General features: G+C 51.7%; 3 protein-coding genes across 3 annotated transcripts; all 3 read left to right on the plus strand.

Annotated features, from left to right (window-relative positions):
• Positions 1–1,965: 1,965 nt before the first annotated feature.
• APOBEC4 (apolipoprotein B mRNA editing enzyme catalytic polypeptide like 4) lies at positions 1,966–2,937 on the plus strand. Its single transcript, XM_064148323.1, has one exon. The coding sequence runs from the start codon at positions 1,966–1,968 to the stop codon at positions 2,935–2,937; it is 972 nt and encodes a 323-aa protein (XP_064004393.1).
• Positions 2,938–6,755: 3,818 nt separating this feature from the next.
• Positions 6,756–12,274, plus strand: ARPC5 (actin related protein 2/3 complex subunit 5). Its single transcript, XM_064148079.1, has 4 exons — positions 6,756–6,970; positions 7,699–7,771; positions 9,729–9,905; positions 11,031–12,274. The coding sequence occupies exons 1-4, from the start codon at positions 6,828–6,830 to the stop codon at positions 11,091–11,093; spliced, it is 456 nt and encodes a 151-aa protein (XP_064004149.1). The 5' UTR covers positions 6,756–6,827; the 3' UTR covers positions 11,094–12,274.
• A 3,801-nt stretch (positions 12,275–16,075) lies between these two features.
• Positions 16,076–26,129, plus strand: NCF2 (neutrophil cytosolic factor 2). The gene is given in 14 exon segments (XM_064148324.1): positions 16,076–16,249; positions 16,747–16,829; positions 17,153–17,261; positions 17,448–17,582; positions 18,047–18,154; positions 19,234–19,293; positions 20,174–20,217; positions 20,421–20,562; positions 20,870–20,950; positions 21,291–21,410; positions 23,841–23,992; positions 24,073–24,184; positions 24,419–24,581; positions 25,980–26,129. Coding segments are annotated over 14 exon segments (1,581 nt in total). The 3' UTR covers positions 26,078–26,129.
• Positions 26,130–26,383: the final 254 nt, after the last annotated feature.

The raw sequence follows: 26,383 nt of genomic DNA on the forward strand, positions 1-26,383 counted from the left end.
CTAAACCATCATAGAGCACAAGAGGAGCTTTCTGCCAGGCTGGCACCACAGAATCAACTGCAAACAAATTCAGTTACATGCTTGTCAGAACAACATCCACCTTTTAGCTGTTCAAAACCTTGAATCAGAACAGCACTAAAGAAACAAAGGACACAATCGTTGGAGATAGGAAACAAATATTGACAGGCAAAGAAGGGCAGTGTAACTGCCACTGGTGGCTGGCTGTGGGAACAAAATCCTTGTCTCCTAGCACTTGGCACCTGTAAACACCAAAAGCAGCCTGCTCGCCCTCAGCATTGCAACTGGAGCCAAGTTACCGTGCCTGGAAAAGGGTCCTTCTACAGCTCAGCTTCCAAAACTGTGGCAGCCACAGTTCTCCTCTCATATAATTCTGCAAACAAAGCTTTCAGTATCATAGAAGTGGCATCTCTGAACCAATCCTAAAAAGCTAGTGGAGGAAAGGGCAGAAGTATCCACTACACCCCTGAGCTGGAGCTGCTGAGACGGTAATTCTACCTTCTTATTCCTGCTGTTGTTTGTTCTTGGTTTGGGGGTGATTATGCCTCTTGCTTTGTTTTGTTGGTGTTTGTTTGCATGAGGCTCTTCTGCTAAGCAAGTCCTGAAAAATACTGCTGCTTTTATGGTGCAGTTCCTCTTGTCTAGACTGTCAGGGCAGAAGCCTAGGAAATGCTCTTTGCTCCTGCTTTTAGCCTTCAAACAAGGCTGCTTTGTGAAAAATAAAGCTGCTCCCAGGCTGCAACAGAGCTTTGTTCTTTGTGTCATCGATCATGGAATCACAGAATCAATCAGGTTGGAAGAGACCTCCAAGATCAGCCAGTCCAACCTAGCACCCAGCCCTAGCCAGTCAACCAGACCATGGCACTAAGTGCCTCAGCCAGGCTTGGCTTCAACTCCTCCAGGGACAGAGACTCCACCACCTCCCTGGGCAGCCCATTCCAATGCCAATCACTCTCTCTGCCAACAACTTCCTCCTAACATCCAGCCTAGACCTGCCCTGCCACAGCTTGAGACTGTGTCCCCTTCTTCTGTTGCTGGGTGCCTGGGAGAAGAGACCAACCCCACCTGGCTACAGCCTCCCTTCAGGCAGTTGTAGACAGCAATGAGGTCTGCCCTGAGCCTCCTCTTCTGCAGGCTGCACACCCCCAGCTCCCTCAGCCTCTCCTCACAGGGCTGTGCTCCAGGCCCCTCACCAGCTTCCTTGCCCTTCTCTGGACACCTTCCAGCACCTCAACATCTCTCTTGAATTGAGGAGCCCAGAACTGGACACAGCACTCAAGCTGTGGCCTGACCAGTGCTGAGCACAGGGGCACAAGAACCTCCCTTGTCCTGCTGGCCACACTGCTCCTGAGCCAGGCCCTGGCTCTCTTGGCCACCTGTGCACACTGCTGCCTCATCTTCAGCTCCTCTCTGCCAGTACCCCCACGTCTCTTTCTTCCTGGCTGCTCTCCAGCCCCTCTGTCCCCAGCCTGCTTCTATATGCTGCTATAATCATAGAATCATCAAGGTTGAAAAATCTAAGATTGTGCAGGGTAAGAATCAATCCAATACCACCATGTCCCAAAGTGCCATGTCGACATGGTTTTGAATGCTTCCAGTGATGAGGACTCCACCACTGCCCTGGACAGCCTGTTCCAGGGCTTGATCACCCTTCTGGGGAAGAGGTTGTTCCTAATTTCCAATCTAAATTCCTCTAGCCTAACTTAAGGCTGCTTCCTCTTGCACTATTGCTTGTTACCTGAGAGAAGAGACTGATCCCCACCTCAGTACAACCTCCTTTCAGGGAGCTGCATCTCACTGCAGGTGTCATTCTGAAGAGACTAACCCCTACTATTTGTGCAGTTTAAGTGCAGTGCAAGTTGAACTGTTGAACTAAAATATTCCTTTCCTTTTCATTCAGGATTGTCAGCCATGCAGCACATAAACAGGGAGATTCTTCAGCAGAGCATGAATCCCCAGGGGGAAAAGGGTTTCCAAGAATACCTGACAAGCCAGGGGACTGTGGTAAAGCCCTGCTGCTGGCAGAGACAGAACCACATCTGTGCCAAGTGTCCCTACCACATACGTACTGGCGAAGAGGCCAGAGTCCCTTATGCAGACTTTCATGGGATCTTTGGCTTCCCCTATGGATCCAGAGCAGCTCTCCAGACCAAACACCTCCTTTTCTATGAACTGAGGAGTTTTTCAGGCAGAGCAGTCCAAAAAGGCCATGCTACAAACTGTACTGCCCAAGGCAGCCACCCTGAATCTATGCTGTTTGAGGCAGGTGGTTATCTGGACGCAGTCACAGGCACCTGTGGAAACCTGAGTGGCATTATCCTCTATTCCAACTACTCTCCTTGCAATGAGGCTTTCCACTGCTGTGTGAGTAAAATCTACAACTTCCTGCTGAAGTATCCAGAAATCAAACTCTGCATTTACTTCTCCCAGCTTTATCACACTGAGGACAGTTTCCCCACTGCTGCGTGGAACCGCGAAGCTCTGCGGAGCCTCTCCAGCCTGTGGCCTCAGGTGACCCTGCAGAGGCTGCCCGAGGGGGCATGGCCTTACCTCCTCTGCAATTTCGTGTATGGCATCCCAAGGTCAGTCCTTTGTCACCTAACTCCACCATCAAAAACCTCAGCAGATCAACAAAATCCACATCTAACCAACGACGTCATGGGAACAAAAGCGTATTGGAGGGAAGCCTCTCCACCAGGGATGCAGGCAAAGCCTGCTGCGGGGCAGAACTTAAGGGGCTTTTATTCCCCTAGCCTGGCCTGCCAACAGCCTTTCCAAAGCACAAAAGGCAGTTTGCTACCTCCCACATCTCAAAACCACCTGCTGCTTTACCCAGGCATGGTTTTGCCCTTTCAGAAAGAACATCTGCACCCCAAACCCAAAAATATTGTAAGGCATTTAAGAATGCCAAAGAAATAATTCACTGAAACTTGCAATTCTGAAACAACTCTGTGATCTTAAAGCTGTTTTACAACCAAGGTGATTGGAATATTTTCAATCCTGTGTTTCCAAGTGGCAGAGCTCTACTCTGAAGGTGCCACAAATCAAATTCTTAGAGGCTTTGAGACCTCTGTTTTACACAGATGGCAAAAACCCTGCGCCAAGAAAGTCGTCTATTGCAAATGTTAGCCCAGAGAAGAACCGTGGCTCTCAAATAGCTGCTTTTGGTTTAGTCCCACACCTTTCAAACCTAAAACCCTAGCAGTTAACCCAAAACCTCAGTATCTCCTAATTACCTCCTGTGATTCATATATTTCACAGAAAACATCCACTTGGAAGATACCTCAAAGGTTTGTTGCCCTTAAGACTATTTCTACCAGTGGAACATAAACCAGTCCATGAGCTGCATCACCAACTACAGCTGGACTGTAGCTCCTCAGCTGAGACAGCTGTGGTGGAACATGCTGCTTAATCTAAATTCCTCCCCTGTCAGGAGAAGTTAATGCTGATACCTGAATAAAGTTTTGCCACCAGCTGCTTCCTTAATAACAGAGGGATTTATATACACATATATATATATATATATGTGTGTGTGTGTGTGTGTGTGTGTGTGTGTATATGGCATTTGTTTGTTTTTTTTAGGGCTGTTGCCTTCCATTCAGAGTCACTTCACAAAGCTGAGTAGGAAATATCTAATGGGATAACAAAGATTACACAGATCTACACAGTCCAAGAGTAACTTGAGAAAGAAGTTCCTATCACTTATCATAGAATCAAACAGCATGGAAGAGACCTCCAAGCTCAGCCAGTCCAACCTAGCACCCAGCCCTGGCCAAGCAACCAGACCATGGCACTAAGTGCCTCAGCCAGGCTTGGCTTCAACACCTCCAGCCACAGTGACTCCACCACCTCCCTGGGCAGCCCATTCCAATGCCAATCACTCTCTCTGACAACAACTTCCTCCTCACATCCAGCCTAGACCTCCCCTGGCACAGCTTGAGACTGTGTCCCCTGCTTCTGTTGCTGCTTGCCTGGCAGAAGAGACCAACCCCACCTGGCTACAGCCTCCCTTCAGGCAGTTGTAGACAGCAATGAGCTCTGCCCTGAGCCTCCTCTGCTGCAGGCTGCACACCCCCAGCTCCCTCAGCCTCTCCTCACAGGGCTCTGCTCCAGGCCCCTCACCAGCTTCCTTGCCCTTCTCTGGACACCTTCCAGCACCTCAACATCTCTCTTGAATTGAGGAGCCCAGAACTGGACACAGCACTCAAGGGGGAGCCTGAGCAGTGCTGAGCACAGGGACAGAATAACCTCCCTTGTCCTGCTGGCCACACTGTTCCTGAGCCAGCCCAGGATGCCATTGGCCCTCTTGGCCACCTGTGCACACTGCTGCCTCATCTTCAGCTGCTATCTACCAGCACCCCCAGGTCTCTTTCTGCCTGGCTGCTCTCAGCCACTCTGTCCCCAGCTTATAGCACCGCTCAGTGTTGTGGCCAAATTTTAGGGCCCTGCACTTGGCCTTGTTACTTAAAGCAGTGCTTTCACTTTGTGATTCAATACAGAACCACAGACTGCTTTGTGTTGGAAGAGACCTTTAAAAGTCGTCTAGTCCAATCCCCTGTAGTCAGCAGAGGCATCTGCAACTAGAGCAGGTTGCTCAGAGCCCCATCCATGGAGGTGGTGGAGTCACCATCCCTGGAGGTCTTCAAAGTGACACTTTGAAGACATGACACTTTGGGACAGGGTTTCTTGGGCAGGGTAGTGTTGGGTTCACAGTTAGACTTGATGATTTTAGAGGCTTTTTAGCAACCCAAATGATCTTGTGATTTTTTTTATTACTTAATCTGCCAAAAGCATAAAAGCAACGATGTAATTTACTGAATTTTGTTGGGTTTTTTTTTACAATCAAGTAGCAATAAAGTGGTGTTCAGTCCTCCAAATTCAGGAGTTAACCACAGGACACACATGTTGGACTGACACTGTGTTGGGCGCCATGGTCTAGTTGATTGGATAGAGCTGGGTGCTAGGTTGGACTGGATGAGCTTGGAGGTCTCTTCCAACCTGGTTGATTCTATGATAGGTAAGCATTTCGTGCCCTGGAGAAACCTGGGAGGGGTTGGCAGGGTGCTGCCTTGTTCCTACCCAACAGGCCAGAGTTGAGGCATCGCATCATGGCTTGTCAGCGGCTCCACAGAGGTAGCTGACAGGAGAGGCTGGACACTGACAGATGCAGGTGGACACTGGCACACAGACTGCACAGCCACACATAGGGCTGCACACCACCAGGTGAAGCTGGCCATGGGCCAGACAGACCCCCACACTCCACCAGACTCACTCACCGCACACCACCAAAGCCCACGCCACAAACCCACGAACCCCACAACAAACACCGCACCACAAACCCCTAAACACCAATGCAAACCACACACCAAAACCCAGACACACACTACCAGGCCGACTCGCTGCACACCACCAAACCCCACACCTACGAACCCCACAACAAACATCACACCACAAACCCCTAAACACCAATGCAAACCATGCACCAAACCCAGACACACACTACCAGGCTGACTCGCCACACACCACCAAACCCCACACCTACGAACCCCACAACAAACATCACACCACAAACCCCTAAACACCAATGCAAACCATGCACCAAACCCAGACACACACTACCAGGCCGACTCGCTGCACACCACCAAACCACAAACCCACGAACCCCACAACAAACATCACACCACAAACCCCTAAACACGAATGCAAACCACGCACCAAAACCTAGACAGACGCTACCAGGCTGACTCTCTGCACACCACCAAACCCCACACCTACGAACCCCACAACAAACACTGCACCACAAACCCCTAAACACCAATGCAAACCACGCACCAAACCCAGACAGGTGCTACCAGGCCAAATCGCCGCACACCACCAAACCCCATGCCACAGGCCCCTGTGCTAGTTTGAAGCAGGGTAGAATGTTCTGGTGAGAGGAACTAGATCATAGGCTGTGAAAGAGAAACAGTGGTGATGTCTACGCCCCACAGAGTCTTGCTGAAGAAGAAAGGAAGACATTAGATAACACTCTGGCCATTTTGTCTCACTCTGCCTTGGGCTCTGGCTGAGCAACATCTTACTCTCTATCCTCACCTTCCATTTGGCCTAACTCACCTTTGCTTCTTAACCTCTTGGCCGAACCTCCATTCTTCCTTGGGATTGGGGCAAGGTTGAGAGGGGCAGGGGGAAGGTGCAGGGGTGGTTGAGAGCCCCTCTTGGGTATTGAGGTTTCTGGGAGGGGAGTTGTGTTGCTGTATTACTTTTGACTTTGTATATTTCTGTACATAACTGTATATGCTGTAACTATCTGCTTGTATGTTGTGTTAGCTGTAAATGAAGAGCTGAGGCACTTAGTGCCATGGTCTAGTTAACTGGACAGGGCTGGGTGCTAGGTTGGACTGGATGAGCTTGCAGGTCTCTTCCAACCTGCTTGATTCTGTGATTCTATGATTCCCAGAGCCGGCTGAGTCTAGTCTGGGTATTTCTAAAGTGTGGGGGGGCGGGGAGCACCCAAACCATCACAGCCCCCAAGCCCCGCAGCGACCCAGACGCCAAAACCCACCGCGAAAAGCCATGCAGCAGCGCCGCAGAGCAATGCCCGAACCCCACCGCCAGGGGCGCTGGCGAGCAGAAGCACAAACGGTGACGGCGCTACCGACCTCGCCCGCAGAAGTAGCCCCGCCCCGCCCCGTGACGTACCTCGCGGCCCGCCAATGGCGGCTGGCCTCTGGAGCCGCCGCCGCCGGGAGCGCGCCTGCCCGCGGAGCGTGTCCGCGGCGGGCGGCGGCGGCGGGCGGAGCGGGGCGGCCATGGCGAAGCACACCGTGTCCTCGGCGCGGTTCCGCCGCGTCGATGTCGACGAGTACGACGAGAACAAATTCGTGGATGAGGAGGATGGAGGCGACGGGCAAGCGGGGCCCGATGAGGGCGAGGTGGATTCGTGCCTGCGGCAATATCCTTCCGCCTGCGGGTGAGGAAGGGTCTCGTCAGGAGCCGGCAGGGCGGCTGCGGGAGAGGGGTGCGGAGCCTTGCGGGCAGGGAACGGGCACGGCGTGGGCTGACAGGAGGGCGGAAAGCGGCTGAGGGGAGTCGGGGCTAAAGGGAAAGGCGGCCAGGGGTGGCAGGAGGAAGGGCTGCGAGGCTGACAAGGGGAAGCGGCCGGGACTGAGAGGAGGAAGCCCGCCCCGCTCAGTCCCCATCGCGGCACCGCGGCGCTGGGCTGCCGTATCCGGGAGGGGCGAGAAGGCTGGAGGAAGGGAAGGGTTTTCCTGAGGAGGAGGAAGCAGCGCTCCGTCTGCCCTGCCTGGCTCCTTGCGGACTAGATCTTGCCGCCTGCCACTGCTGAGTTGCCGTCCTGCGGCCTGTGCTGGGGGGCTGCGAATTGCAGCCGTGGGGAGGAATAATTTACTTTCCTTGGGTCTTCGTGCGGCGAAGGGCCTAAGAAGTCCGCTCCAATACAGGAAGCGAGCAGCTTCCTTTCAGTGCTGCTTCTCCCTCTAATGGGCCTGATGATTGCAACCTTACAATGTAGTCTGTGCTGGCTGCTGAGGGAATTATTGCAGCCGCCGAACCGTTAAGTACTTTTAGCCATATACAAGGCAGCTACAGGTCTCTCACTACCCTGCAGCTGATTCTGTTGCTTCCTAAATGCTCGGTGTTTCGTCCTTAACCATCTGGCACAGGGAACATGATGGCTGCACTACAGGCGGCTCTGAAGAACCCTCCCATCAACACAAAGAACCAGGCAGTGAAGGTGAATAGGAACTGACTCACTCATGGCTTGCTCCTTGTCCTGGTTTGAGCTACAACAAAACCAGCTCTCGATTCAGAGATATTTTTACAGCCTTAACTCCTGACACTCCTTAAAAACCGGGTTTTGTTTCTAGAATCATAGAATCAACCAGGTTGGAAGAGACCTCCAAGCTCAGCCAGTCCAACCTAGCACCCAGCCCTATCCAGTCAACCAGACCATGGCACTAAGTGCCTCAGCCAGGCTTTTCTTCAACACCTCCACACCAACCCTGCCAGGTGCACTTTGAGGAAGCCAAGGAAGCTGGTTTTAGGGTATTCCCTGATGTCAGAACATCCATGGCCTCCAGTGATTTATCTTGTTCAAAATACCATAGCTTTAGGTGTCACCTGTGCTTTAACTTGGTGCTCGATCTTGTTTTGTGTGCTCTCCTACCTGAGCTGCTGATGTGTTGCACGTCACCAGGTGCCTGTGTCTGATCCAGAGCTGGCAGGGCACAGATGTAGTTTGCACTGAACAACCAAGGAACCACAAGTGCAGTCGTCGCCTCTGACTCAGGAAGCTGGTAGCGCGGCCAGAGCCTGAACCTACAAAAAAGGAAGAACTGGTGGTTATTGCAGCCAATCAAAAGGGAGCTGTTCAAAACCTCAGCGCAGGCAAGCACTCCCCCTGCGCCTGAATGGAGGAGCCTGCTGCATGCCTGGATTTCTGAGCCTCTGCAGACTAAACCTTGAATGGCTCCTGATTGCAGTGGCAGCAGGAACAGGCAGATAAGATGTGGAACTGCCCAGATGCCAAGTGCCTGGGGAGGTCTGTTCTGCCTGCTTGAGAGTCCCACGGGCCTGCTTCTTGTGCTGCTCTCCAGGCTGCCTGTAGAGACTTTTTCACCTTTGCCAAGGATTTTCACAGGGTTTTTGAGAAGCTGCTGTTTGTAAGAAATGTGGCCAGCAGCAGGTTGAGGAAAGTTGTCTTCCTCTCTCTTCTTCTACTTTGCCCCAGTGAGGCTATATCTGGAATCACTGTGTCCAGTTCTGGACTTCCAGTTCAAGAGAAAGAGGAAACTACTGGAGAGAGCCCAGTGGAGGCTACAAAGATGCTGAGGGCTCTGGAGCATCTCTGTGAGGAGGAAAGGCTGGGTGAACAGGAAGAGCTGCTCTTTGCTGATGGCATGACTAATTGCTGTTGTAATCATGCCCCACACATTTCTGGGCCTGAAATGACATCCAGATAGGCTTACAAGTGGCTATTAATGCAAAATATTAGTGCTGCAAGTTTGCATCTTGGGACAGTAGTTGACTGTACTGAAAATGTGGATTCAAGCTGTCACTTCATCCAGGCTGGGCAGTGGCATTTCCATAGAACAGAATCATAGAATCAGACTGGTTTGGGTTGGAAGGAACCTTTAAAAGGTCACCTACTCCAACCCTGCTGCAGTCAGCAGGGACATCTGCAACTAGGGCAGGTTGCTCTGACCCTCAAACAACCTGACCTGGAATGCTTCCAGGGATGAGGCATCTACTGCCTTTCTGGGCCACCTGGGCCAGTATTTCACCACCGTAACATAACCTAGTATCTCATTAAATGGTACAGAGAGACTCTGGTGACAAAGGGAAGGCAACTCTTAGATTTTTTGGGTATTTGCTGGACCTTGAGTTTCAAAATGAAATGATTATTTAGTCATAACCTAAGTTTATACAGGGAGAGCTGCAAACACAAGCAGAGAGGGGGAAAAAACCTAGAGCAGGACAAACACAACTCAACTCTTGGATGCTGTTTATCTGCTGCATGTTATTATCACAAGCTTTGTACTCAGCCTGCCCTTTTCAATCAGCCTTTAGAATTGTTTTAAAGCTAATTTTGTTTGTTGGAAAGTTGGACAAACTAATTTCTCATCTATTAGAAAGATGAGCACACCTTACACAGGGGTGAGCCTATCTATGCCTGCCTCATTTCTTGACAGGACCGTGCAGAAAGCATTGTCCTGAAGGTCCTCATCTCCTTCAAAGCCAACGACATTGAGAAGGCAGTGCAGTCACTGGACAAGAACGGGGTTGACCTGCTGATGAAGTACATCTACAAAGGCTTTGAGAGCCCCTCTGATAACAGCAGCGCCGTGCTGCTGCAGTGGCACGAGAAGGTGTGTTTACAGGGGGGGTTATTTGTGGGAGCAGGTTTTTGGGGCTGGGGCATGCTCACCAAGCCTGGTAAGAACCACCTTGTTGTCTGGTAAAAGCAAAATGTCACGTTTTGTGCTGTAAGGAGGTTCTGCCAGCTCATGTGCCCACTTCTCATTCTTTGGGTAAAGATTTGGCAGTTAAATACTGGGTTTATGTTAAACTGACGGAAGCAAAAACCTCCAGTCCAGTGATTTATGTGGGTGGAAGTAGAATTTTCTTCCCTGAGGGAAGGAAAAATTGCAACTTAGAAATAAAAGCTTGTTAAATAACTGCCTTTAAAGCAAAGATGATCCCTGTTCCATGGCACCCTGATTCTGAGTGCAGTTTTAGTCTCTGCTGGACAAAACAGATGTGGACAGGCTGCAAAGTGTCCAGAAGACTAGTGACCCTGCCACGTGAGGAAAGGCTAAGAGAGATGGGTTTGTTCAGCCTTGAGGTGGCTTAGGGGAGACCTTAGCACCATGGACCAGTGTAGAAAGGGTGGCTACTGGGAGCATGGATACTCCTTGTGTACAAGAAGTCCCATGGAAAAGACAAGGGGTTGATGGGTACAAGTTACTGCTAAGGAAATTCCATTTGGACTCTAGAGGAAAATGTTTCCCCAGGAGAACAGGCATTGGAATCATAGAATCAACCAGATTAGAAGAGACCTCCAAGCTCATCCAGTCCAACCTAGCACCCAGCCCTATCCACTCAACTAGACCATGGCACTAAGTGCCTCAGCCAGGCTTTGCTTGAACGGACAAGGACTCCACCACCTTCCTGGGCAGCCCATTCCAATGCCAGTCACTCTCTGGGAAGAACTTCCTCCTAACATCCATCTCCCAGGGGAAGCAATGGATTTTCCTATGTTGGTCAGTTCTAAGACTCAGCTCGACAGGGTTGCTGGACCAGCTCCTTTCAGCTGCACTATCACCTAGAAAGGTTGGACCAAATGACCCCTGGGTTCCCTTCCAACCTTTGCGTGGTTATTTCTAACATAGAAGGTGGGGAGATGCTCCTTTGAAACAGTCAGGCCTTCTGATCAGCGCTTTCAGCCTGTAGTTACCTTGACCCGAGGTTAACTGCCACCTTTGTGTTCGCAGGCACTGGCTGCTGGCGGAGTGGGGTCCATCGTGCGCGTTCTGACTGCCAGGAAGACGGTTTAAATCCAGCAGCGAGCAGCTGCCTGCCCCCCAGGGCCTGGGAAGTGCTGGTGCAACCCCCCAACCACCCAATGCCGTTGGCACCCCCCGGGCAGTGCCTGTCTCTCAGCTTGCCTTCTCGCTGCAGCTTTCGTACCCGACCAGTAACGCATATCGTGATCTCTCTCTGTTGTGTGTTTGGTTCAAGTCTGGAAAACGATGAAGGTGCAATTTTGTTTCTAACAGGAATATTTGGTACTGGCAAACATTTCAGTGACAGCGTCCAGCGACGTACACAGCTTTGTCTTTAGGGTGATTGGCAGTTCTGTGTCATTGTGGCCGATTTCAACCTGACTTCCCAAGCAAGTGCTGTTGGACTGAGGGCAATGTCTTAATTCTCTCTGCTAGCCAAGCAGTGTTTTGCCCTAAGATCTACATTTGAGAAGTGAGGCAGCTATTAATATAGGTAATGGGACCACGCTTCCTTTGGTCAACCTCTGAACCTACAGCCTTGAACAGGACAGCAAGCAAAAACTCCTTTTTGACCCCAATTATCATTCCAGAGAGCTGAGTATTTTCCTTACCCTCGCATTTCACAGCCTGCTCAGGTGTTCCTTGTGATCAGTCAGGTGCCAGGTCCGCAGCAGGGAGGTCATAAAGTTGTCCATCATGCAGTTGGAACTTTAGAAGGCTGATGGTCCATTTATGCTGGAGCCCAGCCCTGTGGGAGCAAAGATGCTGAAAAGAAAGATAAGCAGCTTTCACACAGCAAATCCCCTTTCAGCAACTTGAAAGGGCCTTGAGTTTTGTCAAGCACAATGAAGTGGCTGCTTGGGGCAGTCTGAGAAACACTTGCTGGTGTCCAATCTAGCCTTGCAGAGCTCCCCTGTTTTGTTTCCTAGTGTCTTAAGGGACACCAGAGACTTCACTTTCCTGTTGGGCTGGGCCACAGTGTGCTAGCCAGTGAGCAAATCAGGTTCCAAACTACAGAGGAGTACCTCACAAAGAGTTGAGAAAGACCAGGACATCCCAGACATCAGATCACTGTTGATGGTTTAGGGCCAGGACTGAAACACATCTTTTCCATTCACCATTTTACTGCAAGGGAACTTGTGAACTCTTTGCTGTTTTTTGATACTTGCCTTTTGTTGGTTTGGTTTTGTAAAAATAACAAAGCCCAGACAATAAATCGTCGCTGAATATTTCCTTGGTGTCTGCAGTGCCTTCAGGTTAACTCTAGGACTGACCATTTGCAGCAGGATGGACAGCACAGAAAAACAAAGCCCTAAAACTTCTCACGTTCTTTTTCTTGACAGTTTTGCTTTCTAGCTGTTAGTTGCAGCTGTAAGAGCGACAGGAGAACATGGGATTTATCCAAGGAAGTGGTGGAGTTGCTGTCCCTGGAGGTGTTCCAAGAAATGTGTGGGCATGGCCCTCTGGGACTTGGTTTAGTGGCCATGGTGGTATTAGGTTGACAGTTGGACTTGATGTTCTTAGAGGTCTTACCAGCCAAAGCAGTTCTGTGATATAAAGAAGAGTATGTCCCAAACCAGGGCTACTAGAGAGGTCTCTGCCTACGCTAAAGCTGTAGCCAGGAAACAAGATCCTCACAACCACTGATGCCAAGTTAAATGACTTTAATGTTAGATCATAGAATCAATCAGGTTGAAAGAGACCTCCAGGATCATCCAGTCCAAGCTAGCACCCAGCCCTGTCCAATTATCCAGACCATGGCACTAAGTGCCTCAGCCAGGCTTGGCTTCAACACCTCCAGGCATAGAGACTCCACCACCTCCGTGGGCAGCCCATTCCAATGCCAATCACTCTCTCTGCCAACAACTTCCTCCTAACATCCAGCCTAGACCTCCCCTGGCACAACTTGAGACTCTGTCTCCTTGTTGTGTTGCTGGTTGCCTGGCAGCAGAGCCCAACCCTCCCTTCAGGTAGTTGCAGACAGCAATGAGATAAAAAGGAGAAGAGTAATGGCCTATGCAGGGTGTCTGTGGAGCAACACACTGGATTTCACAGTGGGCTTTTGGGTTGTCTCTCTGCCTGCCCTAGCTCCAAGATGAAACATTTAATTGCTGGGTTTAATGACTGAAGCACAGATACAGTCCTGGGCTTGTCCTATGGGTGGGGTGACTGCATTTGCCTACGTCACTGCTAATGGCACACCCACAGCCTGAGCTCCTGAAGAGCTGTGTGTACAGAAACCAGGTGTGGAGCACTCCAAGGACACTTCTTCACAAACTAGAGCACAAGAGACTACAGGAAAAGCTTTGCTGTGAGGGTGCTGGAGCCCCTGCCCAGGCTGCCCAGAGAGATTGTGGAGTCTCCTCTACAGAGATTCCAAACCCACCTGGATGTGATCCTGGGCAAAGTGCTCTGAGTGAACTTGCTTTAGCAGGGCAGCTGGGCTAGGTGATCCCCAGAGGTCCCTTCCAACCTCTGCTATTCTGGGGTTCTGTGATGACCCAAGTAATCCCTTTGGAAAAGTGGAACCAGTGCCTTTAGATAGCTTTGACCAAAGCATACAGTTGTACTGTGTTCACTCAGCAGTCAGTAAGACAGCTTCACTACAGCATTTTTAACCTCCATCCCACCTCTTCCTCCCTTGGTTTCCCCAGAGCTGTTTGTGACCTGTACAGCTGCTGCTGCCACGTGGTGGACACAAGCAGCACAGTGACTCTTTGCAGACAGGGCAGTAGATCCCTGTCATCCACCACCACTCATCCCCCAGGGTGCCCACATCCTGCAGGGCTTCAGCACAGACAACGTGCTTACACCTCAACTGCTCGGTGCCCTGCCTACCTTTCTTCCCAGGATGCTTTTACTTGCTTACCTGCTTCAGAACAACCAGAGGCACTGGGCACACCAGGTGGAAGACAGAGTGCTGCTGCAGAGACCACATACAGAAAGCTTGGCCTCCTGGGCATAAGGAGGGATGGCTCTGTCCTTGTAGCCCTCCTGGGAGTTACAGTTATGCCCAGAACATGTGGCAACAGCACCTTATCAGTCACATCCTGCTTTCGTAACAGCCAAGAGAAGCTGCTGGCCTCCTGCTGCCCCAGGCTGCAGCTCCAGCCAAGCCCTGGCCTCCAAGTCATCCATCATTTAGCCAAAGGGTTCCTGTAGGCTCCTGTTTTGCTCCCTGCCACCACCTAGGCCTATGATTAAGGGACTGGAACATCTGTCTGATGAGGAAAGGCTGAGAGACCTGGGGGCTGTTTAGTCTGGAAAAGGGAAAACTGAGAGGAGATCTTATTCGTAGTATCAACCAGGTTGGAAGAGACCTCCAAGCTCAGCCAATCCAACCTGGCATCCAGCCCTGGCCAATCAATCAGACCATGGCACTAAGTGCTTGGCTTGAACACCTCCACCCATGGCAACTCCACCACCTCCCTGGGCAGCCCATTCCAATGCCAATCACTCTCTCTGCCAACAACTTCCTCCTAACATCCAGCCTAGACCTCCCCTGCCACAACTTGAGACTCTGTCCCCTTGTTCTGTTGGTTGCCTGGCAGAAGAGACCAACCCCACTTGGCTACAGCCTCCCTTCAGGTAGTTGTAGACAGCAATGAGCTCTGCCCTGAGCCTCAAATAGAGCACAAGGCTTGGGAGTGCTCTTACTGAAAACTAAGTTGTTGCTCTGCAGCAGCTCAGGCTTCTTCCCAAGTGGAAGTCAAGCAAGCCTCCTGCATGGTCTCCCTCCCCTCCTGTTGTGTCATTTTCTGGGGAAGTGTGAGTCAGTGCCCATGGGACATGGCTTGCTGACACACTGTCTCTTTAAAAAGACTCATCACATCACTGGCAGATGAGGCACAAACCAATGTGCTTCCAAAACTGCTGCAGATCACATGTGGAGCACCCAGCTCCAAACCTTCCAAGTCAGCAGGTCAGACCCCTGCCATGGCTGCCTCTGTGGCTCTTCCCAGCAGCAACCCACAGCCACTCGTGCTCCACTGCCCACAGAAGCCCTCCAGAAAAGTGATGCTGGACTGAGGGGGAGTTACTACCACTCCTGGGGCTCAGTGTGGTATGGCCACTGGCCCCTGAAGTCCCATCCTTGGGCAGCTCTGTGCACCCTTGGCAGTGTAGCTCCTCACTGGGGCAATGCAGTGGGACACAGCAGGACAAAAATTTGTGTCTTGGGCTGCACCTTGCTTTCCTACTTGAGCAGGCCAGGAGATCCTTGCAGGAGCTGTTGAGCAATGACTTCCTTTGAAGACCACACTTTAGAGGCCACAAGGAGTTTGGCTACAGTGCTCACCCTTTGCAACCCTACATTAAGCTTGGCAACCTTAAATTTGACCTGGCCAACCACCCAGCCAACAAAATCATAGAATCAACCAGGTAAGAAGAGACCTCCAAGATCATCCAGGCCAAGCCAACCCCCGGCCCTGTGCAGTCAACCAGACCATGGCACTAAGTGCCTCAGCCAGGCTTGGCTTCAACACCTCCAGGCACAGAGACTCCACCACCTCCCTGGGCAGCCCATTCCAATGCCAATCACTCTCTCTGACAACAACTTCCTCCTAACATCCAGCCTAGACCTGCCCCAGCACAACTTGAGACTGTGTCCCCTTCTTCTGTCCCTGGGTGCCTGGCAGAAGAGCCCAACCCCACCTGGCTACAGCCTCCCTTCAGGGAGTTGTAGACAGCAATGAGCTCTGCCCTGAGCCTCCTCTTCTCCAGGCTAAACAATCCATGGCTTGTCTTGAAAAACCCAGAGAAGCAAAACAAGAGGTGAGAAGTGGCTGCCAGGGAGGACCTGGTGTGCACCCTGTGGCATCTCAGCGTGGAAGCCTGCTGCAGCCTCTGCCCCACTTCCCCATCCTGGGGCCACTGACGTCGAGTGAGGCCACTTCCTGCCAGCTTTGCGACATGGGCAGCAGTGGAGGCAGAAGGGAGCTAAAGAAAGGCTGAGCAACACCATAAGGAAGGAGGAGGAGAGAGGTGAGCCCCACGACGTGGCTGTGGACCTGAGGTCCTGCTCCCTCCACAGCATGTCCCTGGTGGAGACGATCCGGCTGTGGCAAGAAGGAGTGTGTGCAGCCGACAGGAAGGAGTGGAGGGCAGCCCTGGAAGCCTTCACAGCTGTGCAGAACCCTCCTGCCAAGATCTGCTTCAACATTGGCTGCGTCCACCTCGTTCTGGGGAGCCTGGCCCAGGCGGAGGAGGTAAGGTACAGCCCTTGGGGTCACTACTCCTGCTTCCAGAGCTGCCAGACAGATGGATGCAGTGAGGAAGGGGGGCACTGAGGGTCATGTTGTGACTGGGGTGGGGGAAGGATTTGGGGCTTTTTGAAGCTGGGATGAAGTGTGATGCTCCTGGGCTGTGTCTGCTGAACTTGTTTCAGTGGGAAAATACCTCCAAGATCATCAAATCAGAGGTGAAGCAGCAGAGGAGGTGCACAGCTTGCTGCTCACCCTTGCAGAGAGCTACAAGAGATGGCCATGGAGGCACTAAGATGCTGACTGAGTGGTGGCAGATGGTTCCAGTTCAAGTAAAATAGAAGCCTGGCATAGGTTCATAACCCAGTGCTCAGCACTGCAGAGAGACAGCCCAGCTTAGGCTCCTTGACTAAAGCAGGATAGGTAAAACCACTCTGAAGCCTCAGATCTTTAAGGGTCATCCCTTTTTACCCCTTTTTTGACCCATCCCTACCTCTCTGCAGGCTTTCACCCAGAGCATTGGCTGCGACAGACACCTGGCTGTGGCTTATTTCCAGCGGGCAACGGTGTTTTACCGGAGGCAGAAGTGAGTGGAAAGGTTTAAAGTTTCATTCTTGCCACTTTTGGAGATGCCAGATTGCAACTGAAGAGGGCCCCAGGCAGGTTGGCTGCCCGGGGTGGGGGGGGGTGGGGTGCAAACCACAACCTCTTGAGGTAAACCTGGCTCCTGTTCATCAGCAAAGTCAGATGAACACCAGCCTTGGAGCATCTCTCCTCCCCGCAGGGTGCCTAAAACTACTGCGAGGAGACAGGAGAGCCCCAGCTAAACTCACACGAGCTTGCTTAAAGGATTAGAGGCAGGCAGATTTGCACCACGAGGTGCTAACACTCTCATCCTCTGCTCCCCAGCCATGGAAAGGCCATTGCAGACTTTAAGGAAGCCCTGGCCCAGCTGCGAGGCAATCAGCTCATCGACTACAAGATCCTGGGCTTGCGGTACAGGCTCTTTGCTTGCGAGGTAAGAAACCCCTGAGCAGCAGTTCTGAACCCAAAGGTCTGTCCACCAGCTCAAGAAACCTAAGGAGAAGACACCAAAGCTCTCTCTGTACCTTGCAATAACCAAGAGAAGGGGTGCAGTGCCACCTGGCAATGGTCCACCCCTTCTCAGAGCTCACTGCCTTGCTCATTGCCTACCCCTTGGTAGATACTCTACAACATGGCACTGGTGTACGCCACGATGGAGGACTGGAAGACAGCCGAGGAGCACCTGACACTGGCCACCAACTTGAAGAGTGAGCCCCAGCACAACAAGATTGACAGGGCAATGGAAGCCATCCTGGTACGGAGGAGCAGTTCTCACAGCTGCCATGTTTAGGAGAGAGAAGGTCTCAGTGAGAGGGAAACCACCTTTCAGCTGCAGCTTTAGCAGAGCAGGAGTGAAAGGCAATATGCTGAGCAAAGTGTGGGTGCCACAGCAACACGAGTTGGTGGGAAGAGCTTTGGGTCACTGGGGAGGCAGTTGATGGGATCACCACGTTCAGTGGACTGTCAGGGCCAGGGTTGGGCTGTCACAGTGGCATTTTGACTTCATGAAGCAAGACAAGATTGGACGTGGCACTTGGTGCCATGGTCTGGCCTTGAGCTCTGTGGTAAAGGGTTGGACTTGATGATCTATGAGGTCTCTTCCAACCTTGATGATACTGTGATACTGTGATCTTAATGCCAGAAGGGTTAGAAGGAAGGGGACAGTAAGCAGTCCCTGCTCTCACCTTTGGAGAGCACTAAGACTTCTCTGTGCTGCAGAAGCAGAAGGTCTGTGAGCTGGTGGCCATTCCTGCGGGGAAGCTGTTCAGACCAAACGAAAAGCAAGTGGCTCAGCTGGAGAAGAAGGACTACCTGGGAAAAGCTACGGTAAGAAGCATCCCATTGATTCAGGCCAAGGCTGTGGGGTGCTGACCACCCCTCCGAGCTGCCACCTGCTGGGCAGCCAGAGATGCGGAGCTGGCCCACGGCATGGGTGAAGGGATGATGCACACTCTGCCAGAACACAGGAGCTAAAGGGATGTTTCAGCAGAGCGTGGCCTATTTTCAGTTCCTCTCTTTAATAAGGCATGAGGGGCAGTCAGTCAGCAAGGAGCTGGAAAGGTCCTGCTGAAGCTTCAGCTCAAGCCAAGATTTCTTCAGGGAGAGAAAGAGAAGTTATCTAACATCTGACACCCACAGGCCAGCTCCAGCTTTCCCCCTACTCCACCTGACAGGGACTTTTCTGCTCAGATCAGTGAGCAAGCTGGTTGTTTAACCCAGCACTGCCAGGTCCCCACTGAGCCATGCCCCTCAGCACATCTACATGGCTTTTCACTCCCTCCTGGGATAGGACTCACCACTGCCCTGGGCAGCCTGTTTCAGGGCTTGACAACCCTTTGGGAGAAGAAACTGTTCCTCACGTCCAACCTAAACCTCTCCTGGCACGACCTGGGGCCATTAGCTCTTGTCCTATCACATGCTACTTGGGAGAAGAGACCAACTTCCACCTGCATCCAACCTCCTTTCAGGAAGCTGTAAGGAGCCAGAAGGTCTCCCCTCAGCCTCCTTTTGTCCAGGCAGCACTGTTCCCTCAGTTGTTCTATTCTCAGGCTTGCTCTCTAGACACTTCACCAGTTTCCTTGCTCTTCTTTGGGCACTTTCTATCACCTCAATCAGAAGGCTGAGAGCCAAGCAGCTCCTCAGCTGTCAGCTGGAGCTGGATAATTTGGCTCCCATCAACACTTGTGATTAAAACACGAAGGGAGACTTTGAGGTTCTGATGACTGCAACCACAGTAACAGCGAGGCTAAGAGCTGAGAACTTACCATGGCTGAGAGGTGAACCTCTTGAACATGAAGCATCCTGAGGAACTTGCCTTGGCCAGCAGCAAAGGATGAGGGCAGACATCAAAAGTTCAGGAGACGTCTACATGAATCAAGTCACTTCCTACCTGTCTTTGGCTCTAGGTGGTGGCATCTGTGGTGGACAAGGATGACTTCTCAGGCTTTGCTCCACTCCAACCACCGGTAAGGCACCACCAGGGAACAGCTTCCTTGGCACAAGTTCAGGAGGACGTGGGGATGGGTATCATCCTCAGAGCTCCAGCTTACAGTGGGGAGCTAACAGTAGCATCACCACTGTGAACTTTCTGCTACTGCCATGGGAGGAGGGAGATGCTGCCCCCACATCTCAATTGCTCTCTACATTACTGGAGACTGGAGCCCACACCCATGACTGTGGTTGAGATTAAGCTGGTTCCTTGAACAGGGAAGTAGTGGCCTGGTGGTACATCCTCTGCCTCTGCCACTGCTGTGGACTGACAGCTTTTGGTGAGGCAGAGTCTCAGACCCTCCTCACTGCAAGAGCCAGGCCTGTTTCAAGTAGCTTCTTCAGGGGGTTCATGAATCCATTGGAAACCTTAAACTACTTTGGCAGGAGGGACCATAAAGCACAACGATGGCAGCAGGGGAAAAAGAACAATGGGGAGATACAGTAGGACACAACTTAGCTTAAACCAGCTGATCACAAATCCTTGATCTCAACCCTCTGTGAGTGGAAATCAAAACCATGAGTGAAGCCAGGACTGCACCTCTGAAAACCAACCAGAGAGGGAAGAACGTGGATACTGCTCCTCAGGCAGAGCAACACCACTGATACTCCTCCTGGCACAAAAGGCAGTTGCTTTATGCATCAGGCTGGCAGAGAGCTGAGAATCCACCACAGCCAGCTGCAAAGCAGCAAAAACCTCCTTTAGGCTCAGACCATCTGACCTGACATCAGCCCAGTGAGGAAGGAAGCATGTAGGGGTGGTGGCAGGCATGGTAGAAAGGCTGCCAGGACATGTATGCAAAGCAAGTGAAATCCTCCAGGTTACTGGTGAGTCTAGTTTTGCCTTCTTGTTGGCAGGCCTCTGGTCCTCCACCCAGGCCCAGGACTCCAGAAACCCTCAGGTAAGTTGGGTGAAGGATGGACAATGCTACTCAACCAAGCAGCCAGGTCCAACCTCATCATGCACCACTGAAGCTGAGATTTCAGCCAGCACCCAAAACTCAGGGGAGTGAACGATAGATACAAGGAGGTAGAAGGTTCCACCTACAAAGTAAAGCAACCACATCACCCACCTTCCTGACCTGCCTTCTGCTCCTGCACCCAGAGCCCTCCAAGGACAGCCACACCGTGTCCTGTTTGAGTTCATCCCTGAGACTGCTGAAGAGCTGCAGGTCCTGCCAGGAAACATTGTCTTTGTCCTGAAGAAAGAGAAGGACAACTGGGCGACAGTGATGTTCAACGGGAAGGTACCAGGGGTGTGCTTGGCAGGAGGGAGCAGGAAGGGGGCTGGACGCTGTGAGGTTCTACAGAGAACTTGCAGGGAGAAGCCTTGCATCAGCAACTAAGCAAACTTCTGGCTTAAATCCCTTATGTCCACCTTGGCTCAGGCCACAGGGTTTGGTGAAACCCATCCAACCTTCAGCAACTAAACTTCAAGCCTCAGGGACTCTCCTGGGTTCAGGGCAGGGTGAGGACAAGCTCAGCTGCATCCTCCTCCAGCAGTGGGTTGCCACCTTGCCCAGAAATCTGCACTTGTCTCTGCTTCCCCCACAGAAAGGGATCGTCCCCTGCAACTTCCTCGAGCCCATGGAGCTCCAGAACAAGCTGCATATTCAGGTGAGGAGGCCAAACAGTGTTCTGGGAAGGGCAAATCTCCACATGTTCACCTACCACCTATTCTGGGCCTTACAGCAGGACCCATACCTGCAGCTCCCTCCACTTCACAATGCTGGGGTTGGTTCTTCTGTCTCATGGTCACTTAAACGTGAGCTCAGAGACCTGCAAAATCAGTGCCATGTGTGCCCCACCAAGTGGTGGGTGGCACTGCCAGGGACATAAGGAGTGGTGAAGTTGATGCTCCTCAGTTCAAAACCCATCAGCTCCTGGGAAAGCTGGGCCCCACAAGGCAACAGCACCCCAGCTCCTTTAGGAAGGGTAAGGATTGACATCACTACCTTCTTCCCACCTGGCACAGGAAGAAGCCTCTCTTGAAGCAGAGATCCCAGAGTCACCCAGCTCTGCCCCTCCAGAGAAGCCAAGGCGGCCGGCACCAGGTGAAGCTGAATGAAACTGAAAGGGACAGGAGTGCCCTAGGGCAGAAACCACCAGCAGAAGGCTGGAGATGGTTTCCTTGGTGCTGTGCCCTCATGCTTTGAGACCAGGGCTGGAGCTCATCTCCCTCTTGTTCCTGCACATATTTGTGGTCATGGATGTGGAGATATTAAAGCAGGAGGCAGAGACAACAACTGCAGCACCCAGGATAGAGTGAAATACAGCACTTGGGTCTCTGAGGACACCAAGTCCCTCTGTACTCTTAGCTCAGCAACATTAGTTCCTATTAAGGAAGAAGTGCCTGGGGACAGGAACAGGGCAAGTGACCCAGCTAGTCCAGGTCTTGGAGCAGAAGGTTCCTTCCTAGCTTCTCCTCAGAGCAGGCCACCTGAGACAGTTTCAGTCCTGCTGTGAGCTGGGCTAGGTTTGAAGGCACTGTGGTTGCCCTGGGGAGGTGATCTGTGGCTGATGCTACTCAGTGTCCCATGTCCCAGGCCTGGAGTAGAGGTGGTACCACCAGGGTACCATCACCTCACAAGGCACCCTATCACCTCCACTGCAGCTGGTTTAGGATAGTGGGAAGCTGAAACAAGGCTCTGCTGCCTGCTTCCCCAGGAATTCTCAGGTCCACAATCCAAAATTGTGGTTTGAAGCTGGGGAGCAGCTGTGATGGGAAGAAGCATTGTGAGGTGTCCTTGCATCTCTTGATGCTTGGAAGGAGCCTACAGCTGAGCCGTGAGCTGCACACTGCTGCAGGAAAAGCCCACTCAGGGTAGCAAATGGCACTGTGCAAAGCCTACAGTGCACGAGAGCTGACCTGCTGCACTTTGTGCTGCCTATCAATGGACAGCCTGGCAAAAAACAATCAGAATATATGGACAACCAATTGCCAAGACTTGGAGTGGGCTTGAGGCAGCTGCTAGAGGGAAAAGTGGATCAAAAGACAACTAATGCCCGCATAGGGCTCATGTCTCCAGCAGAAACAACCTCAGAAACAGTGCAGTAGTGAGAGAAGATGGCTATGGCTCGTGGGAGTTAAGGGGCAAACAGCTCAGGCACCAAACAGCCTCAAAGAGCATCTTTGTAGCACCAAAACCCACTGCAGATGTAGCAGTGGGGCTGCTTATTGCAAGGTATCTCTGCCTCTTCCCACAACAAGCACAGCTGTGCCAAAGCAGTGACAAAATGAAGACCTGCATGAAATCATCCTGCCTGGAGCTCTGAATTTGGCTTCACAGCCCTGACAGAGGACAGGGGATGCCTCTGGTTTTCAGTGAGGACCTAGGGAGAGCAGAAGACACCAGAACTCATGGGATTGGAGGTTTGGTTTTTCTTAACTCCACCCAGGAAAGACATCCCACCCCTAAAGCTCCCATCCCTGTAGAAGTCAGAGTGCAAATCTCTGCTTGATGGATGGATCTTATGGATGAAAGCTGCCTTTGCAGCCTTTCAAAGGACCACTGCTGGCTCCAGGGTTGGTTGCTGTTGCTGCAGATAGTGATGGGTGTTGAGGAGAGGAGCTGCAGATCTGGATGAGTGTTTAGGCACAGGGCAGCATTGCTTACCTTGTCCCACCTGCTGAGCCACCTCCTTCTTCCTCCACAGACTATGTTCCTGCTACTGCGACGCAGCTGAGAGACACAGCAAAGGTAACATCCAAAGGGCCTGGTAGTGTTACAGGTCTGCATTTATGGGACACTGAAAGGTGCTGGCATGCCTGGCAAGCACCACAGCCCTCAAGTGTTTGATGTTTTCATGATTCAGGAGCTTCTCCAGAACATAATGACAGGGCTAGAGGCCAGCAGGACTCAAGCAGGTGATTAGGGCTGCTTTTACAGCAGTTGTTCTCCAGGCCCAGTCCCTGGTGGACCCAGAGTTGTCAGCACAGCCCTTGTATGTCTCTCATCTTGGTCGACTTGTAGCACTAAAGAAGGGAAAAAACAGGAGAGAGCCAGGCTGTGATGCATGTGCTCCTAGGCAGGGTCAGCACATCAGAAGGTCACACTGGGGAAAGAGATGGGAAAATACAACACTCCCAATTAAAAACCAACCAAACAAACAAATAAGGAGGTTGGAGGGTGAACAAACCTTGAATTTGGCCACCTGAAAGCCACAGGTTCTTTGCTAAGTGCCTGATCTCACACTGTGCTCTCTCCTGGGACAAGCACAGGGTTGACAACCAGCCACACACACAACCACAGCTTGGGTGGCCCAACTGCTGACCTGCCCTGAGGCAGGCACCAGGAACTGCACATGTTAGAAGCATGGAATGGTTTTGGTTGGAAGAGACCTTTAAGATGAAGTCCAACCATTAACCCAGCACTGCCTGGTCCTGAGCAGAGATGTCTCCCTGACCAACAGCCAGCTGACAGCTCACGACTCAGCTCTGACTCACACAGCTGCTGTTTCCACACCCTTGCCCCTCTCTCTGCCCTCAACCACAAGCTCTCATCTCTTAATTCACCACTCACAGGAGGCTGAAGCTACCACTGCCAGCCCCCACGTCCTCAAGGTGCACTACAAGTACACAGTGGCCCTGCAAGTCAAGCCAGACTTCTCTTGTACAGAGCTCCTGGAGATGGTGTGCAAAAAACTGGAGCTCCAGCCTGAGCACACACAGCTAAGGTGAGGTGCTGGCTGTAGCAGGGAGCTGCAGCCACCTTCTCAGGGCTCCCACACTTATCTCATGTCTTCTGCACACCCAGGTATAAGCCTGCGGAGAGCCAAGCGCTGGTGACTCTCAGCACAGACAACCTGCAGGTGGCTTGGAGCCAAAGCAAGGACAACTGTCTGACAGTCTGGTGTGACAGCACAGAGGTCAGTGACAGAGAGCTGTAGCAACCACTTCTGCTGCCCACTCCTGGCAAGGTATCTAAGCAGACCTTGCCTTTGCTTTCTTTGCTGTGAGCACAGGCTTGTGGCTTTCAAAGCAAGCCAGTGACCTATTGAAAGGCAGGGGAGCAGAGAGAAGCAGAGAAGAAGCAGAACTTGTGTCTCTTACCCTGCTACAAAGGAAAAGGAGAAGCCAAAAGCTGTTATTTCCTGCCCTAGGGAGAGGGCTTTTTACTGGACAGCAAACCAGAGGAGTCACTGCAGGAGGCAACGCCAGAGGAGATGAGACAAATCCAGGTTATAGCACAGCACAACTACGAAGCCACTCAACCTGAAGACCTGGAGTTTCAGGCAGGAGATGTGATACTTGTTTTATCCAAAGGTAATCATGCTCCATCTGGGGAAGGGAAGGGAAGGGAAGGAAAGGGCTCTCCCAGCTCTGCTGAGAACATGGGTGTGACCCTAAGAAGCTAAGCACCTGTAGCAACTGCTGCTCACTCGGTGGAAGTTGTGGGTTCCCAGCACAGAATCATAACCTGGTTTGGGTTGAAAAGGACATTCAAAGGTCATCTGCTCCAACTGCCCTGCCATCACTTCAATTACAGCAGGTTGTTCAGTGCCCCAAGCAGCATAACCTGGAATCTTTCCAGGGATGGGGCACCCACCACCTCTCAGGGCAACCTAGGCTAGTGTCTCACCACCCTCAGCATAAAAAATGTCTTCCTTCTATCTAGTCTAAATCTTCCTCTTCTGTAGTTAAAACCACCACACCTTGTCCTGTTGAACATCTGCCAGGCAGGCCAAAAACTCTTAGGTATTTGATCTGAACATAAGGTCTTCAGTGGAGCCTACAAATTTCACTTAGGGACTTCTATCCCTTCCCCCAAATTCTCCTGTTGGAGAAGTACAGAGGAACAGCCTGGCTCAAGCAGCTTTTTCTAGTAGCAAAATTTTCCTCCAGCAAGTTGCTGGTGGCCACCTTCAGATGGAGAACAGGCTGCTCAGGTTTCTGCCACAGCATGCTCTGAGGAAGCCTGCAGACAGACACCTTACAAGTCATGAGCATGAGGCCAGGGAAAAGGACAGTCTAGGGACAACCCCAAGCAGCACTACAGGCTGGGGACAGAGTGGCTGAGAGCAGCCAGGCAGAGGAGGACCTGGGGGTGCTGGTAGAGAGTAGCTGAAGATGAGGCAGCAGTGTGCCCAGGTGGGCAGCAGAGCCAATGGCATCCTGGGCTGGCTCAGGAACAGTGTGGCCAGCAGGACAAGGGAGGTTCTTCTGCCCCTGTGCTCAGCACTGCTCAGGCCACCCCTTGAGTGCTGTGTCCAGTTCTGGGCTCCTCAATTCAAGAGAGATGTTGAGGTGCTGGAAGGTGTCCAGAGAAGGGCAGCAAGGCTGGGGAGGGGCCTGGAGCACAGCCTTAGGGAGCTGGGGGTGTGCAGCCTGCAGAAGAGGAGGCTCAGGGCAGACCTCATTGCTCCATGTTCACTGTCTTCCATTCAAAGCAGTTTTTCTAAGCCCTTTTGTCTCAATTTTGATCTATCCTTCCCTCATTTGTTTGGCAGCACATTCTTACCTCACAGCTTTGCTCTCTACCTCATTCCTCCTCGGTCTCTCCCCTCCACTCTCCTCTCTGCCAGGCTTTACTGTGGCTAAAAGCTTTAATCAGCAGCAAACCTTCCAGCGGTCACCTCGGGCCTGTCTGTAGCACGTGGAAGTTACTGTGCATCTGTATCTCCCCCTAGGGTGAAAAAAAGTGGTGTCAATTTTCTCTTGCAGTGAATGAAGACTGGTTAGAGGGCCAATGCAATGGGAAGATAGGTATCTTCCCATCAGCTTTTGTTCAAAGGTCTAACACTGAGGACCTGGAGATGTGATTTCAGAAGAGCTTAAAGTCTTGGATGTGCAAAGAAATGAAGAATTCAACTGCTGCAAGTTCCCTTATTAATCACTGCATGAAAATGAGTGTTCAGGATTACTGCTACTCCTATTAAAGGCTTTATATTTGTGCTTTTACCCATTGCATTGCTCTCTACAACAGCTGCTTAGTAAAAAGCTGTTAATTTGGTTGTTGTTAGGAATATATCCAGTCCTAAAAGCAAGCACAACCAAGAGATATGTTCTTAAAAGCAAGCACAGCCAAGAGATAATGTTCTGTCCCACCTGGCCCATGACAAAGAACA

The sequence above is a fragment of the Pogoniulus pusillus genome, chromosome 8 (genome assembly GCF_015220805.1).
Source record: "Pogoniulus pusillus isolate bPogPus1 chromosome 8, bPogPus1.pri, whole genome shotgun sequence".
Taxonomy (NCBI): domain Eukaryota; kingdom Metazoa; phylum Chordata; class Aves; order Piciformes; family Lybiidae; genus Pogoniulus; species Pogoniulus pusillus.

Excerpts from the sequence above, each read along its gene's own strand:
- APOBEC4 (XM_064148323.1), top strand. The coding sequence starts at position 1,966 with ATGAATCCCCAGGGGGAAAAGGGTTTCCAAGAATACCTGACAAGCCAG.
- ARPC5 (XM_064148079.1), top strand. The coding sequence starts at position 6,828 with ATGGCGAAGCACACCGTGTCCTCGGCGCGGTTCCGCCGCGTCGATGTC. Across the intron at positions 6,971-7,698 it reads GTGGATTCGTGCCTGCGGCA|AGGGAACATGATGGCTGCAC; the intron begins ATATCCTTCCGC and ends ACCATCTGGCAC. Across the intron at positions 9,906-11,030 it reads TGCTGCAGTGGCACGAGAAG|GCACTGGCTGCTGGCGGAGT; the intron begins GTGTGTTTACAG and ends TTGTGTTCGCAG.